The sequence below is a fragment of the Penaeus chinensis genome, chromosome 28, assembly GCF_019202785.1.
Source record: "Penaeus chinensis breed Huanghai No. 1 chromosome 28, ASM1920278v2, whole genome shotgun sequence".
NCBI classification, from domain to species: Eukaryota; Metazoa; Arthropoda; class Malacostraca; order Decapoda; family Penaeidae; genus Penaeus; species Penaeus chinensis.
In genome coordinates, this window is record NC_061846.1 from 4,241,977 (window position 1) to 4,256,976 (window position 15,000).

The following is a 15,000-nucleotide window of genomic DNA, read 5'->3' on the forward strand; positions in this document are numbered from 1 at the left end:
ATAGATTAAACAAATTCTAATGATGCTTACATCACAAATAAAAATCAAACAAATAAAGATAGATAAATAAATACATAAAATACAAAAACTGCATCTTATTAATCCCGAACAGCAATTTGATTAATATCCAAGATGGCCTAATGAGTAGAACACCTGCCTTCGAGGCGGGGGGGGGGGGGGGGGGACTGGGGTTCGATCCCCCAGTCCTTTTCATTTTACTTTTGATTTCGTTTCCATAAATAGATGATTTTTATAAACAATACTGACAGAGAGGCTAATAGAATAAACAAACTGAATTAAAAGATCACGAAGCGCAGATTCGGACAAACGAGCAGAATTGACTGATTTTACTGCAAAGGGAAAAATCCCACTTTTCTCCTAATCAGATCCAGTCAGAATCAAAATGCTGAAGGCGTCTAAAAAATACGTGAAGTCGGTAAATAGAAAGAGTGAGAGATTGACTGACTGGTACAAGGACGAAAATATAGACAGACATAAACAAATGATATAGACAGATTATATAGACAGACATAAACAAATGATATAGACAGACATAAACAGATTATATAGACAGACATAAACAAATTATATAGACAGACATAAACAAATTATATAGACAGACATAAACAAATTATATAGACAGACATAAACAAATTATATAGACAGACATAAACAGATTATATAGACAGACATACACAAATGATATAGACAGACATAAACAGATTATATAGACAGACATAAACAAATTATATAGACAGACATAAACAAATTATATAGACAGACATAAACAAATGATATAGACAGACATAAACAAATGATATAGACAGACATAAACAAATTATATAGACAGACATAAACAAATTATATAGACAGACATAAACAAATTATATAGACAGACATAAACAAATTATATAGACAGACAGAAACAGATTATATAGACAGACATAAACAAAAAGACGAAACACAGACAGATGGAGAAAGAGAAAGAAAGAGAAAACGAGAGACATTTCTAAATATTAGTTCATAAATATCCCAATGCGACAGAGATCTATAAGTATCTAGCCGGGTCTCTAATCGTGATATTAATTTTAAATAAAAATATAGACAGACATAAACAAAAAGATGTAATTTTTTTTTTTTTTTTTTTTACAAAAGTGATGAAGATAAAAATCACCATAGTGCTGAAAATAATTTTTAAATATGACGTGTAGATCCCAACAGAAAAGGAGCCACTCGCGAAAAACTTATATAGAAAGTTGTGATTTAAAATTTTAGTCTCAGTCTCTACGGTTTTATATAAAAGAGTATTTAGACTTTAGTATTTAGACAGCTGAACTTGCTGCCAGTCCCCCCGCCCCGAAGGCAAGTGTTCTACTCATTAAACCATCTTGGATATTAATTAAGTTGCTGTTCGGGATTAATAAGGTGCAATTTTTTTTGCCTTTTGATTGTTGTTGTATTTTTTTTTTTTTTTTTTGGGGGGGGGGGGGTGATGCAATTATCATTAGAATGTCTAGTTTGTATCGGTGGGTATGCATGTGTGTGTGTGTGTGTGTGTGTGTGAAATTTATGCGTACATACGTTTTTTTCACATATTTGAAAGAGAATAACCGCGTAACCAGATGAGGGAACGGAGGAACAGACAGACAGACCTAGGCAGAGGAGTATAGGAGGATGACGATAGAACGAGAATATTATGTTTATTCATAAAATGAGCACATAATAATCACTGTCTCTTTTTTTATTATTTTTTCATAATCTTACTTACGTTAAACCGAAAAAAAAGTCTTACTACTTCCGCCTGAGGGTTTTATAGCAGTGATGAGATAAATCGTTTCGCTAGAAAAAAAATATTGATCATAAAATAAGAATGTGTTTCGTCCGTATTTTTTTTTGTTTTGTTTATGTTTGTGTATGCGTGTGTGGGTGCCAGTGTGTGTAACGAATGCGTACATATCTGTATGAGAAAACAAAACATTTTCAATATATCTGTCATTTTTTTATATCTATCTATGTCCGTATATATATATATATATATATATATATATATATATATATATATACATACACACCTAATCTTGTCCTCACTCTTTCTCCTTGTCCATTATATATCGTTAATTAATTATTTCACACTGACAGCAAGCTTGGTTGAGCTGAATCCTAAAACGTCTAATCTTTCCTGTTAATTCCTGTTAAGTTTTATCAAACCACAGACAGAGGTGGAAATTTTAAATCTCAAATTATTTTAATTAAAGAGAGAGAGAGAGAGAGAGAGAGAGAGAGAGAGAGAGAGAGAGAGAGAGAGAGAGAGAGATGCATGGGGAGATGGTGATAGAGGGGAAAAATAACACTTTTTTTCATTAAAATGAAAATATGTGTGTGTGGGGGGGGGTGGAGGGGGGGGGGGTGTTATGCATACATACATATTTGAATGAGAAAAATCGCAATACTTGATAATAGATGAATTAGTAAACGACAAAAAATATGAGACACGAAAGAACAGACAAACTGACAAAGAAGTAAAGGAAGATGAATATAGAGCGGGAAACATTATATTTATTCACAAAATGAACTCCTAATAGACACTTTTAATATTATTCTTTATAGCCTCACTGCTTCTGTCTGAGGGTTTTATAGCAGTAATGCGATAAATCGTTTTGCTAGAACGAAAGAATAATGATAAATTGAAAGGATGAATACTTTTTGTGGTTTAATTTCTTTGCAATGTAATTAGCATCAGAAGGATTTTTGTCTTTATTTGTTTTGTTTATGTTTGTGTGCGTGTGTAAGTAACGCAGGCGTACATGCATGTATGAATGAGAAAACACACATTCTCAATATATGTCTATCAATTTATATCTATCTATGTCCGTATATATATATATATATATATATATATATATATATATATATATCTACCACCTAATCTTGCGCTCTCTCTTTCACCTTGTCCATCAGATTCTGTTAATTCAAGCTTGGTTGAGTTTGATCCTAAAATGTGTGTGTGGGTGCCAGTGTGTATAACGGATGCGTACGTATATGTATGAGAAAACACACATTCTTTTTAAATCTATGTCCGTATATGTACATATATATATACCTAATCTCGCCCTCACTTTTTCTTGTCCATTAGATATTGTTAATTAATTATTTCACAATAATTAAGCTTGGTAAGACCATAGCCACCTGGTCGGAGTTCTGGGGGACGAGAATTGGGATCCAGAGACATATTAATAAGGCCTGCATAATGTTGAGCAAGACTGGATGAGTGGAGACATCTAACAGTAAAGAATGTTACATTGGCATAGATTCGTTCCACAAGAGGAAGGAGATGAAGCTCCTGCTGCATGTTAGCAATCCTTGTGGACATTGGGCATCCTAGAATGCAGAGCATTGCCTGATTCTGAAATTTTTCTAGGGGATCTAGCGCTGTCTTGGAGAGTTGACTAAGAGTTGGAGATAGGTAATCAACTACTGAACGGATAAAAGCTGTATAAATATTTCTGGCCACAGGAATGGAGACCCCAGCAGCATTGTTGGTTAACCAGCGAAGGGGTTCAAGGCGCCGTTGTAGCCGTGTCAGTAATTCCCGAACAATGGGATGGACACGTTGACGTGCTGGTATGGTGGGAAGGACTCGAGCTGGAGTACCCAAGTAAAGATACTGTGTGCAGAATGGTATAATGCTGGGGCCCACTAGAAATTCAGGTAGTGTTCGTGGGTTTTGTAGAGAGAAGATCCTACTTTTTTCAGGAGAGATGATGAGGCCACATGAAGAGGTAGATTCGTAAAATAGATGAAGTAAGCGCTGTAGATCTTCTGGTGAGTTGGAGTGGATGCAGATGTCGTCAGCATAGCACATAATTGTTGTCCCTGGGATGGCAGGGAGCTGGGATATGAGGCGGTGCATAAGGATATTGAAAAGAAATGGGTTGTGGAATCCCAAGGCCAAAGCACTTACCTTTAAAGAGGACATAGGATGATCTGTTGCTTAAGTACCCTCGTATCCATCGCAAGAGATTGCCACTAATACCAAAGTCCACAAGCTGGTCGAGGATCACATCTGGATTTGCAATGTCAAAGGCACTTTTCAGGTCAACGAATGCGACAAGACTTGTAGAGGAGAGGCGAGTGTAAAGCTCCAACAGACAATGGTGTGTGCTGCGTTGTGGCAGGAATCCATATAACCTGGATGATAGTTTGTCCTGAAGGCGATACATAAGGCGATTCAAGAGGATACGCTCCAGCACTCTACAGAAGCATGATGTAAGGGATATTGGTCTAAACTTGTCAGTGCCAGGCTTAGGAACAGGTACAATGAGGCTCTTCGTCCAACCTTGCGACACATATCCATGTCGGAGGCAAAGGTTGTAAAGCTGTAGTAGGGGATCACCGGTGACCTTCAGGAGGAGGCGCAAGACGGAGTATGTGATGCCATCATCACCTGGGGCTGATGCCCTACCGCTAGCAAGAGCACGACGAAGTTCATCCTTTGTTATTGGTATGTCTTCTTCCTCATCTTTCCTTAGCAGGGCTGCTGACAGGTGTAGAGCACGACGGGTTTTCTGAGAGGAGAGCAGCTCTTGTATATGTGAAGGAAGGCTATGAACACTAGATTGCTGTGACCAGGTCTCAACAAGATCTTGGGCATATTTAACTGGACTGTGATGGAGTGCACTTGAGGTCTTTTTCTTTACCACCTTCTTGATGAGTCGCCACATGGACCCTATGCTTGTCTGATGATTGATGGTATTGGTGAAATCATGCCAGGCATCGCGATACACACACTGTTGTAAGGCAACAAGAGCACTACTGGATGTTTGGTAGTGCTGTAAGTTGTCTGGGGTTAGATCCATCTGATAGACATGGCTATCCTCTATGGCCTGTCTCTCTGCTGCCTTGATGCGTCTATCAAGCGTCCACTCATGAGCTTCAGGCTGGCACTTGATGTTTGTCTTGCGAACATAGTGGCTATAAAAATCATGTGTTAAAGAAACAAGAGAGGAGTATAACTTCTCAGAAGAAGTGACATCAAGCTTGAAGATGAGAGCAGACATGTAGGAGATATAGCTAGGACAATACTCTGGGGGAATACTGATCCGGGTACGTTGATAGGCAGACGAATTCACAGAAGGAATCGAGTATTGAAAGGCTGAGGGCAAGGTGATCAGAGAAAAGAGCAGGTACAGATGAGCACCTGACCTGAGACGCAACAAGTCCGTAGGTGAGTATGTGGTCGAGGGTGCCTTCTCGAGAATGTGTGGCACCTCCTGTATCCCAGCGAGTTAGATGGTTATGCTGCATGAATTTCATGAGTCGTGTGCCGCTATAGTTGACAGTGTTGGAACGTCCACCTAAAGCAGGGTGTCGAGCATTAAAATCACCAATATAGACTATGCTGTGGTTCATGGGAGAAGGCAGAGTATCAATATTTATCCTTCCTGGAGCAGAATAGATGTTGAAGAGACGAATCTTTCCTTCTCCCAGCTTAACCTCCAGGAGTTAAAAAGTGGTACTGTCATTATCAGAAGAATGGAGTAGTCGGTGCTGAACAGAGGAATGGATGTAAGTGATGAGCCCATTCCTAACATGATGAACATAAGAAATATAACCACTGAGGGAGGGTGCTACAGTTCCTAGAGCATGTCCAACAAAAGCCTCTTGTATGAAGATGACATTTGGGTGATGACAATAAACGTATGCCTTAAGTGAGGTCATTTTGGCTGGAGATGTTATGCCGCAAGCATTCCAAGAGAGAATATGAAGGTGTACGCTACTAGTGAACAATACTCTTATGTTTGCGTAAGCCAGATGAGGTGGAAGATGCGGGTATATTATTGCTTCGATATGAGCCACGAGTGACAGATCCCACTGTGGGAGTGGTGATTGTTTCTAAACGAGTAGCTAGTGAATCAAACTTCTCGGTAAATGATGTAACAGAAGTGATGACAACCTGTTGGGCTTCAATAAGAGACTTGAGTGTTGTATCGTTAGTAGCCAGTTTGGTTGAGAGATCAGCAAGTGAGGCTGCCAGAGAGTCAAAGCGAGACTCGATGGCATCAAAACGAGCCTCGATGGCGTTGAGGCGTGATGCAAGGGAGGCACACTGTGACTTAAGGGAGTCAACAGCTTTTTGAAGTGCAGACACCTGTGGAGCTGGACTGGAGACTGTAGAGCAAGGTGGAGCAGAAGTGGCAAGTGGTACATGTGTAGGGATATGTGAGGCTGCAGAGGCAAGAGTGCGTAGGATGGTCGGGCGTCTTGTACAGCCATGCCAAACATTTACTCCAGGCTGGTGACATCGAAAAGTATGAAAAAGTTTGAAAAAGTTTAGTTTTGATTCCATTAATTATAATGGATATTCTTAGTGTGACATACTGTCTGTTTCATTTTGCTTCTAAACTATCCCCTGTGTGCAAGGAATGGCCGGGGTTACCATCCACTGGCGGCGAGGGATTCGAACGCAGGTCAGCAAGATTGCTAGACGAGAACGCTACCGCTGCACCACACAGCAGGACATTTCCATTTCTCATCATTTGTGGATGGTGGGTCTTGACGTGTCGAAGTTGATGCAACATCAGAAGGTGGGGTACGATGGATGCAGGTACGGGAATCATGTGCACCCGAGCACCAGGCACACTTTTCAGATGCAGTGCAGTATCGGGAAATGTGCCCAAGGCCCCAACATTTATAACACCACGGTAGCTCATCCCGCATCTTGCGTAATTAACAGGATGGGAGGCACGGAAGAAAACTGAAGGTAACTGTTGGTAGTGGCGCCTCAGGGAGACTCCAGATAATAACAAGTCGATTAATTGGTATACCATTCTGATGAAACCGTCGAGCGGAATAAACACCAGGCAGTTCTTTGGCCCTGGAGGGATCGACACTAACATGATACCGTGTGAGGAGAAAGGTGGAATATTTGCGAGGCCTCTCAGGGGAATCTTGCTTATCAAGCTGCAGAGCCAGAAATTCTCCCTTTGTAACACTGTTTATAATATCCTGACGGCTCCTAGACACATACATAAAACGAGACGTCACTGCTGACATCTTGACTTCAGCAAGATTCCGATCCAGACAAAATGCACGGTTTACCTCGGCCAGCCATCGAAGCTTTATATCCACTACAGGGTTATCTCAAAATACGAGTTTGATATACTCTGCTCGTGAAGCAAATGCTGGAAAAGTGGTAGGCCTATGTGATGCGTTATGACGCGGCAGAGGACGGGGGTCGGGGGCCACATCATGAGTATCGCAAGGCGGCGGAGAACCCCTCCGTCTGGTTGTTTTAGCAGCGGGAGACAAGGGCTCACTGTCAGTGTCCGAGGTGGAGTCCATTGGCCGCTTGCTGGAAGTATGGGGTCGGGGCGCGGCGATCGGCCTCGTGTCTGTCTCCCCAACCTGAGGTGGTAACGACGGCCAGTCTTCCTGGCGCATATCATCCTCTTCACTCAGTGCTACATCAGCATCCATTACAGCGAGGGTAGCAGGTCCTGTATAGTCCATAATCTGCCTCGGCTAGGGCACAGGATCAGCACATGACGTCACCAGTACGTCACGGCCTACGCTCTGCGCATGCGCAATGGCGGGCAACACCGATCAGAGGGGCCTGGACACAGAAACTTATTTTCCACCCTACTTTACAGGCGAAGTCCACAACTACTTTTCAACAAACTTCCTTCAGGAATACAGCAGACCTTTACAGTGCTTGTAACAGCAGCAAATGTCTGGCAGGTCTGATTACAGCAGGGAACAGGGGAAAATAGGGGAGCACACTCCGAGGCTTTGTTTACATCTTGAGCGAGGAGTGAGCGTGAGAGAGAGAGAGAGAGAGAGAGAGAGAGAGAGAGAGAGAGAGAGAGAGAGAGAGAGAGAGAGAGAGAGAGAGAGAGAGAGAGAGAGAGAAATGGAGATGCAAGAGGGAGATGATGATAGATGGAAAACTTTATTATCTATTATATTTATTTTATTATGAATATGATTCGTTAAGCAACAATAATGAGATAAATTGTTTCGCTACAAAGAAAGTAAGAATTAAATCAAAGACAAACTATATTGATTTTTATAATAACCGGTTTGATTAAATAGAATATTAAATGAAGAATATCAAGAGGGCAAAGTGAAAAAAGTGTCTGATTGGTAAATAGGTAGATATTTACGCACGGACAGAGAGAAATAGATCTATGAACAAAATGGATAGATTGAGAGACGGCAGAGAGAGATGGAGAAAAAAAGAGAGAGTGTACTGCCGGTTTGCTTGTTTATCTTTGTATTGCGATTTACTTTTTATTATAATATGTTTAGTCTATATATATTTTTGTTGGAGTATATATGTCTATGTAAAAGTGAGAGAGAGAGAGGAGTGAGAGAGATAGAGATAGATAGATAGATAGAGAGAGGGGGGGGGAGAGAGAGAAAGAGAGAAAGAGAGAGAGGGGGGGGGAGGAGAGCAAGAGAGAGAGAGAGAGAGAGAGAGGTTAGGAGAGAAATAGAGAGATTAGGAGAGCGAGAGCGAGAGAGAGAGAGAAAGAGGAGAGAAAGAGAGAGAGAGAGGCGCTGTCTACTGTTATCCTCAACGTGTTCCTTTTTTCTTAATCTTTATTTATCAGCTTAATCATGTAACCATCATATCACTCAGCAGGTGTTTTGCTATTCGCATGAGTATTAATGCATGCCTTTACTACACAAAAGAAAATAAACTGAGCATATTCTAATCATAATTACATCGAAAAAAGCAATTCACTGATATATGCTGAACGTTATTAATCCCAAAGAGCAAATTTATAAACTTTCAAGATGCCTTATTAAGTAAAGTACCTGCCTTCGAGAATGGGGTTCGATTCCCCAGTCCTTTTTATTCTATTTAGTTTTATTTCATTTTTCTGACCGTAAGTATGTTGATTTTATCATTATACCGTTGAAAATGTAATAGTTAAAATTAAACATAAATAAAAAATTGCCTACAGATGTATAGATGTGCATATTTATCTATCTATCTATCTTCCTATTTCTCTCCATTTCTCTCTCTCTCTCTCTCTCTCTCACTCACTCTCACTTTTTCTCTCTCCTCCTATCTTCCCTCTCTCGCTCTCTCTCTCTCTCTCTCTCTCACTCACTCTTTCCCTTTTTCTCTCTCTCTTCCCCCCTCGCTCTCCTTCTTTTCCTCCCTCTCTCCCTCCCTCCCCCTCCCCCCTCTCTCTCCTCCCTCCCCCTCCCTCCCCTCCCCCCCCCTCTCCCTTCCTCCCTCCTTCCCCTCTCTCTCTTCTATTCTCTCTCTCTCTCACCGCCTCTTTCTCTCTCGATACAGCACCTTAAGGCCGGAGAAGACAATGAGCACGTAAGGTGGATGGGCGTGGCTTCCCCTTCCTTTAGACGACAGGTCAAGACCGCCCATTTCCCGCTTCTGAATCAGGCGAGTTGTTGATGAATGAATTGATCAATTGAATGGATAGGTAAAGAGACGAATTGGTGGATAGATCGATATAAGAGTTAGGGAATATGTGGTATGATTGATAGATGAAGAGGTTTAGGAAAATATGAATAAATGTATAGATACGAGATAGATAAATTAATAGTATTTCACCAAATAGATGAATAGATAAGTAGATAGATAAGTCAATAGATAGATGAATGTATGGATATATTATTTAATGGACAAACAGATGATTATATAGATAAATAAATTCATGATTAGATATATAAATGACTTAATAGATAGATGAATTGAAGGAATTAGTTATTTAATGAATAGACAGATATAGATAAATAAATACGTGAATAGATACAGGAATAAGGGATTTAGTAAGTTTACAAATGAATCATTCAGTAATGAATGACTTAGGGAATTAATTGATGTATAAAGATGAATAAATAATTAAGTAAGCAAAAAGGTTACTAAAAAAGGGATATTAATAATGTCATTCACTTAACAGGATGTCAGGTTACTGATGGTAATTAAGGATGATATTTGATGACAGGTTGATGAGGATAATTTGCATATTGATAGATTGGCGATGGTCATTATCTTAGATACAGTGAATAATTGGAGTAAGCACTTACCTTCAATGTCATTAAGTGAAGAGGAAAAAAATATATACTTAAGTGGATAAAAAAAGTGATGAATTGTTATTTATCTAATATTTACAATTATTAATTTTCAAATTTCACTGCAATTAATAGCAGCAATATCATAATTTTCGCAATCTCATAATTCCAATAATTTCCATCGTCATAGTTACACTCGCATAATTCATAACAATTACAATGGACTTTTATCATTACTATTATTATTACAATGATCAATCACACAGCAACTATTTTTTCAGGCCACATTGGCTTTGCTCGAAGCCAGACGAATCTCGCTGTGGGAGGTGTACCAAGTGGGTAAGTGTTGTGGGTTAGAGAGACTCCTTTCTACTTGTTCTGTTTGTCTTTGTTTCTGTCTCTGTCTTTGTTTTTTGTCTTTGTTTGGGCGTGTCTTTGTTTCTGTGTCGGTTCTTGTCTCAGTTTTTTTTTCTGTCCCTCTGTCCCTCTCTTTCTCGGTCTATCGCTCTCTCTCTCTGTCTATCGTTCTCTCTCTCTCTCTCCCTCTATCGTTCTCTCTCTCCTCTCCCTCCCCCCCCTTTCTCTCTCTCTCCTCCCTACCCCCCTCCTCTCTCTCTCTCTCTCTCTCTCTCTCTATCTCTATCTCTCTCTCTCACCCTCTCTCTCCCTCTCTCTCTTCCTCTCCCTTTTCCTCTCCCTCTCCCTCTCTCTCCCTGTCTCTCTCACTCGCTCGTTCTTTGTGTATTGTATGTGTTTGTGTATATGTCGCTAAGGAAGGTATACGAAGATTTGTGTTGTACATAATTCAAGATTCGCCATGCGACTTCTGCTTCCTTGTTTTGTGTGAGTTTTTTTTATTAATTGATGGAATATATGATTTGTGTGTGTGTGTCTATGTGCGTGTTTGTGTGAGTGTCAGTGCGTGTGCGTAATTATGTACACAAAGTAAGGAATGGAAGAGCGCGCGTATTCGTGTTTTTTTTCTCTTTTTTTCTTGTTCTTCCCTTGTAATTTTATTTACTGTTTTTGCTATCTTTAATTATACTAATTATGCTTATATTACAATTAACATGGTTATCGTTACTTTATTCATAGCTTTTATTATCCTCATACTTATTATTTTATTTTTTGTTAATTTTATTTTACGTTTTGTTTCTTCTTATTATCACTATTTATACTTATATTTTTTTCAACGAATTTCATTTTATCCTTCTGAAATTTCTACTCTAATCATAATTTTTAATTTCTTGCCCTTATTCCTTCCAATCATCAATATCAAATGTACTATCAACATACCAAGACATAGAACATACCAGAGTATACCCCAAAATACATCGAAATATACAACTATGATAAGAATATTAACCGAATTTGTGTTGACAAATGAAGAAAAGGTCTGAAAGAGAATGAATGTCTTCATAATGCAGGAGATGCATTTAACCGGTTTCGAATATATGCAAGATATATTCGAAACCGATTAAATGCATCTCTTGTATTATGAAGATATCCATTCTTAATCATACCTTTTCTACACATTAATATTAATCAGAAAATAACAATTATGAGAACAAATAGACAGCAAAACACACCAAAAGAACTTACAACAGAGGAAGAGGGGAAAACACCGATAATAAACATCAGCCTGAATAGTTGACAGCTGAGTTATACCTCGACGCATGTTATGTGTCCTTCGATGTGCCCGTTTATTTGCACAGTTGACTTTCGAATTGTATTTGTCTATTAGTACAGGCTCTAGAAAACAGGCTCTAGAAAACGGGCTCTAGAAAACGGGGTCTAGAAAACGGGAACGATATACAGGATGAATGACTAGCCTTCTGCTGTTGTTTGCGTAGGGCGGGTGTCCGTGATTTTATTGAAGTGTTAGCCAAGTAAATTCCCTTGATACCATGTACTAATCTGTGTGTGCCTGTGTGTGTGTGTGTGTGTGTGTGTGTGTGTGTGTGTGTGTGTGTGTGTGTGTGTGTGTGTGTTTGTGTATGTGTGTGTGTATGTATATATATATATATATATATATTTGTGGGTGTGCGGGTGGGCGTCTAACTGATCGCCACACTTTTTAAAAATAAATACAGTTTGAATATTTAGCAATGGAAAGCTTCGGGTTGGCCGCATTTACTATTCCATATTTTCCTTAAAGTCAATCTGCCACATTCAGTATAAAGGTAATAGATTTTGCAGTAAATGTTTTAATTTGTTAATTAATAAATGCATTTATTTATATATATATATGTGTGTGTGTGTGTGTGTGTGTGTGTGTGTGTGTGTGTGTGTGTGTGTTTGTGTGTGAAAATAATAACTAAAGTTTTTTATTTCCCAAACGTTTCGAAGGCGTCTGTCTTCATCAGCAGTGCTACAAAATAACGAACAAAATCAAATTCAGAGGCGGACAGGCCAAGCAATTGTCTCTTTTTGTAACGTTTGTTTAACAATCATTAGAACTGTACATCTGACGATATACTCGAAACCGGTCTTATGCGCTGTGAAGATAGTCACTCATTCATACCTTTTCTACATTTGTCGCAATGAACACACACACAAACACACATTATATATATATTTATTTATATATATATGTATATATAAACATATATACATATACATGAATATGTATATAGGTGTGTGTATGTGTTTACACATGTACCTAAAATCATCTTAAGATGCCTTGTTGTCGGATTTCAACCGTCTCCCCCCATCAAGCACCAGGCGCCCCCCAGAGGACGCAGCTGGTGGGGCGCTGGGACGAGGGCCGCGGGGGGTCGCCAGGCGCCCTGGAGGGGCCGCACGAGGACGTCGCCTCCAGGAGAACCAACCTCACAGGCCTGCACGTCCGCTGCCTGTCGCTCGAGGTGAGTGCTGGCGAAGGAGAAATGCTATTTTGGCTACTTTTGCGTATCTGTTACTTTATTTACTTGAACTTATGTGTTGTTTTATCTATTACTTACCTGTTGTCTTTTTTACTTTTACTTCCCTACTTTTACTTATCTATTGTGTATCTACTTTTACTTATCTGTTAATTTTATCCACTAATTATCTGTTATTTTGGCTACTTTTACTTACTCGTTACTTTCTCTACTTTCACTTATCTGTTATTTCATCTACTAATGATCTGTTATTTTGGCTACTTTTACTTACCTGTTACTCTTTCTACTTTTCCTTACCTGTTGTTTTATCTACCTTTAGATACGAATGATAAATGGGGCTATTATCTTCTCTACTCTCAGACATCAACACCCCAGCCATTTTCCTATAATTTTCTCCTCCCTCTCGTTCTGCCCTCAGTCGCAGCCTTCGATCTTCACGGAGAAGGTTGGGAACAGGACCGTGAAGATCTCCGGGTGGATGGCTGACCTTTGGGAGGAGATCCGGGTCCTCAGTAACTTCACGTGGGTACTTTTGCTTTGTTTTGTTCTTTGGTCCTGGCTTGTTGTGGTGTGGGTTGGGGCGTTGACTTTTATGTGTGTTTTATTTCAACTGGATGATATGTATGTATATATGTATGTGTGAGTGTGTGTGTGTGTGTGTGTGTGTGTGTGTGTGTGTGTGTGTTTGTGTGTGTGTGTGTGTGTGTGTGTGTGTGTGTGTGTGTGTGTGTGTGTGTGTGTGCGTGTGCATGCGTGTGTGTGTGTATGTTTATTTATGTATGTATGTATATATATCTCTGTGTATGTGTGTGTGTGTTGGGTTATTTTCTTGTGTATATATATGTGTCCGCATGTGCATATTTGTTTATTTGTATATATGCTTGTTTGTATATGTGTGTTTCTGTGCTTCCATACCTGTGGGCATACGAATAAATCCGGAGAACAGATCTTAAAAATGCCCCCGAGAACACCGATCAGAATGACCCATCACTGCAACACTTTCCCTCTTACCTCCCCCCCTCCCCCTTCCCCTCCCCCTCCAGCTACACCTGCAGGACGCCCTTAGACGGCGAGTGGGGGGCGCCCAAGGCCCGGGCGGGCGAGTGGTCCGGCATGGTGGGCGAGCTGGACCAGAGGACGAGTGACGTCATCGTGGCCCCGCTGGACCACACGCAGGCGAGGAGCCGCGTCGTCGACTACTGCATGGGGATCCAGATGTCGGGGTGAGGGTTTTTCTTTTATTTGGTTTATTCTATGCCATTCTATTTTTTTGTTGTTGTTGTTTGTTTTTTTGGATATTTTTCTTTTATTTGTTTTATTATATTCCATTCTATTTTTTGTTTTCTTTTTTTTCTTTTTTTTCGGGGGGGGGGGGGGGGTCCAGATGTCGGGGCGAGGTTTTTCTTTTATTTATGTTATTCTATTCCATTTTTTTTTTTTTTTTTTTTTTGATAAAGATGTCGGGGTGAGTTTTTTCTTTTATTTATGTTATTCTATTCCATTTTTTGTTGTTGTTGTTGTTGTTGTTTTTTGTTTTTTTTTGGATAGTTTTCTTTTATTTATGTTATTCTATTCCATTATATTTACTTTTTTTCTTTTTTTTCTTTTTTTTGGATCCAGATGTCGGGGTGAGGTTTTTCTTTTATTTGTTTTATTCTATTCCAAATATTTTGTTTTTTTCTTTTCTTTTTATGTCGGTGGGGTGACAGGGTTTTGGACTGATGAAGGGGTAGGGTAACAGGAGCCAGAATAAAGAGAAATTTTTTTTTTACATGAATCAACGCATAAAAAATTGGCAGATATTAATTTCTAAGAAAGAAAGAAAAAAAAGTATATTTTCCTTTACTGAAACCCTACACTATTTTTTATCCATCAATCTTTCAATCTCATAATCTTGTCTTCAGCTCTTCACCTCTCCCCTCCTTTATCACCTTCCCCCAGCTACCACCTCGTTCTCCGCCGCCCCGACAACAACGAATCAGCGTGGACAAGTTTCACGCGAGAGTTTCAATGGCAAGTGTGGTTGGTCGTCGGTTTCACGCTCCTGGTTTCGTCCTTCGTTTTCTATGCG

At 39.7% G+C, this 15,000-nt stretch overlaps 1 protein-coding gene across 1 annotated transcript in view; it reads left to right on the forward strand.

Moving 5' to 3' along the window:
* Nucleotides 1–12,725: 12,725 nt before the first annotated feature.
* Nucleotides 12,726–15,000, forward strand: part of LOC125039858 (probable glutamate receptor) — a 7,024-nt gene continuing 4,749 nt past the window's right edge. Inside the window, exons 1-4 of the mRNA XM_047634168.1 lie at nucleotides 12,726–12,914; nucleotides 13,348–13,451; nucleotides 13,973–14,152; nucleotides 14,871–15,000. The exon at nucleotides 14,871–15,000 is cut by the window's right edge and continues 82 nt beyond it. Of these exons, the coding sequence (XP_047490124.1) occupies nucleotides 12,726–12,914; nucleotides 13,348–13,451; nucleotides 13,973–14,152; nucleotides 14,871–15,000 (603 nt within the window). The remainder of the gene's footprint in view (nucleotides 12,915–13,347; nucleotides 13,452–13,972; nucleotides 14,153–14,870) is intronic.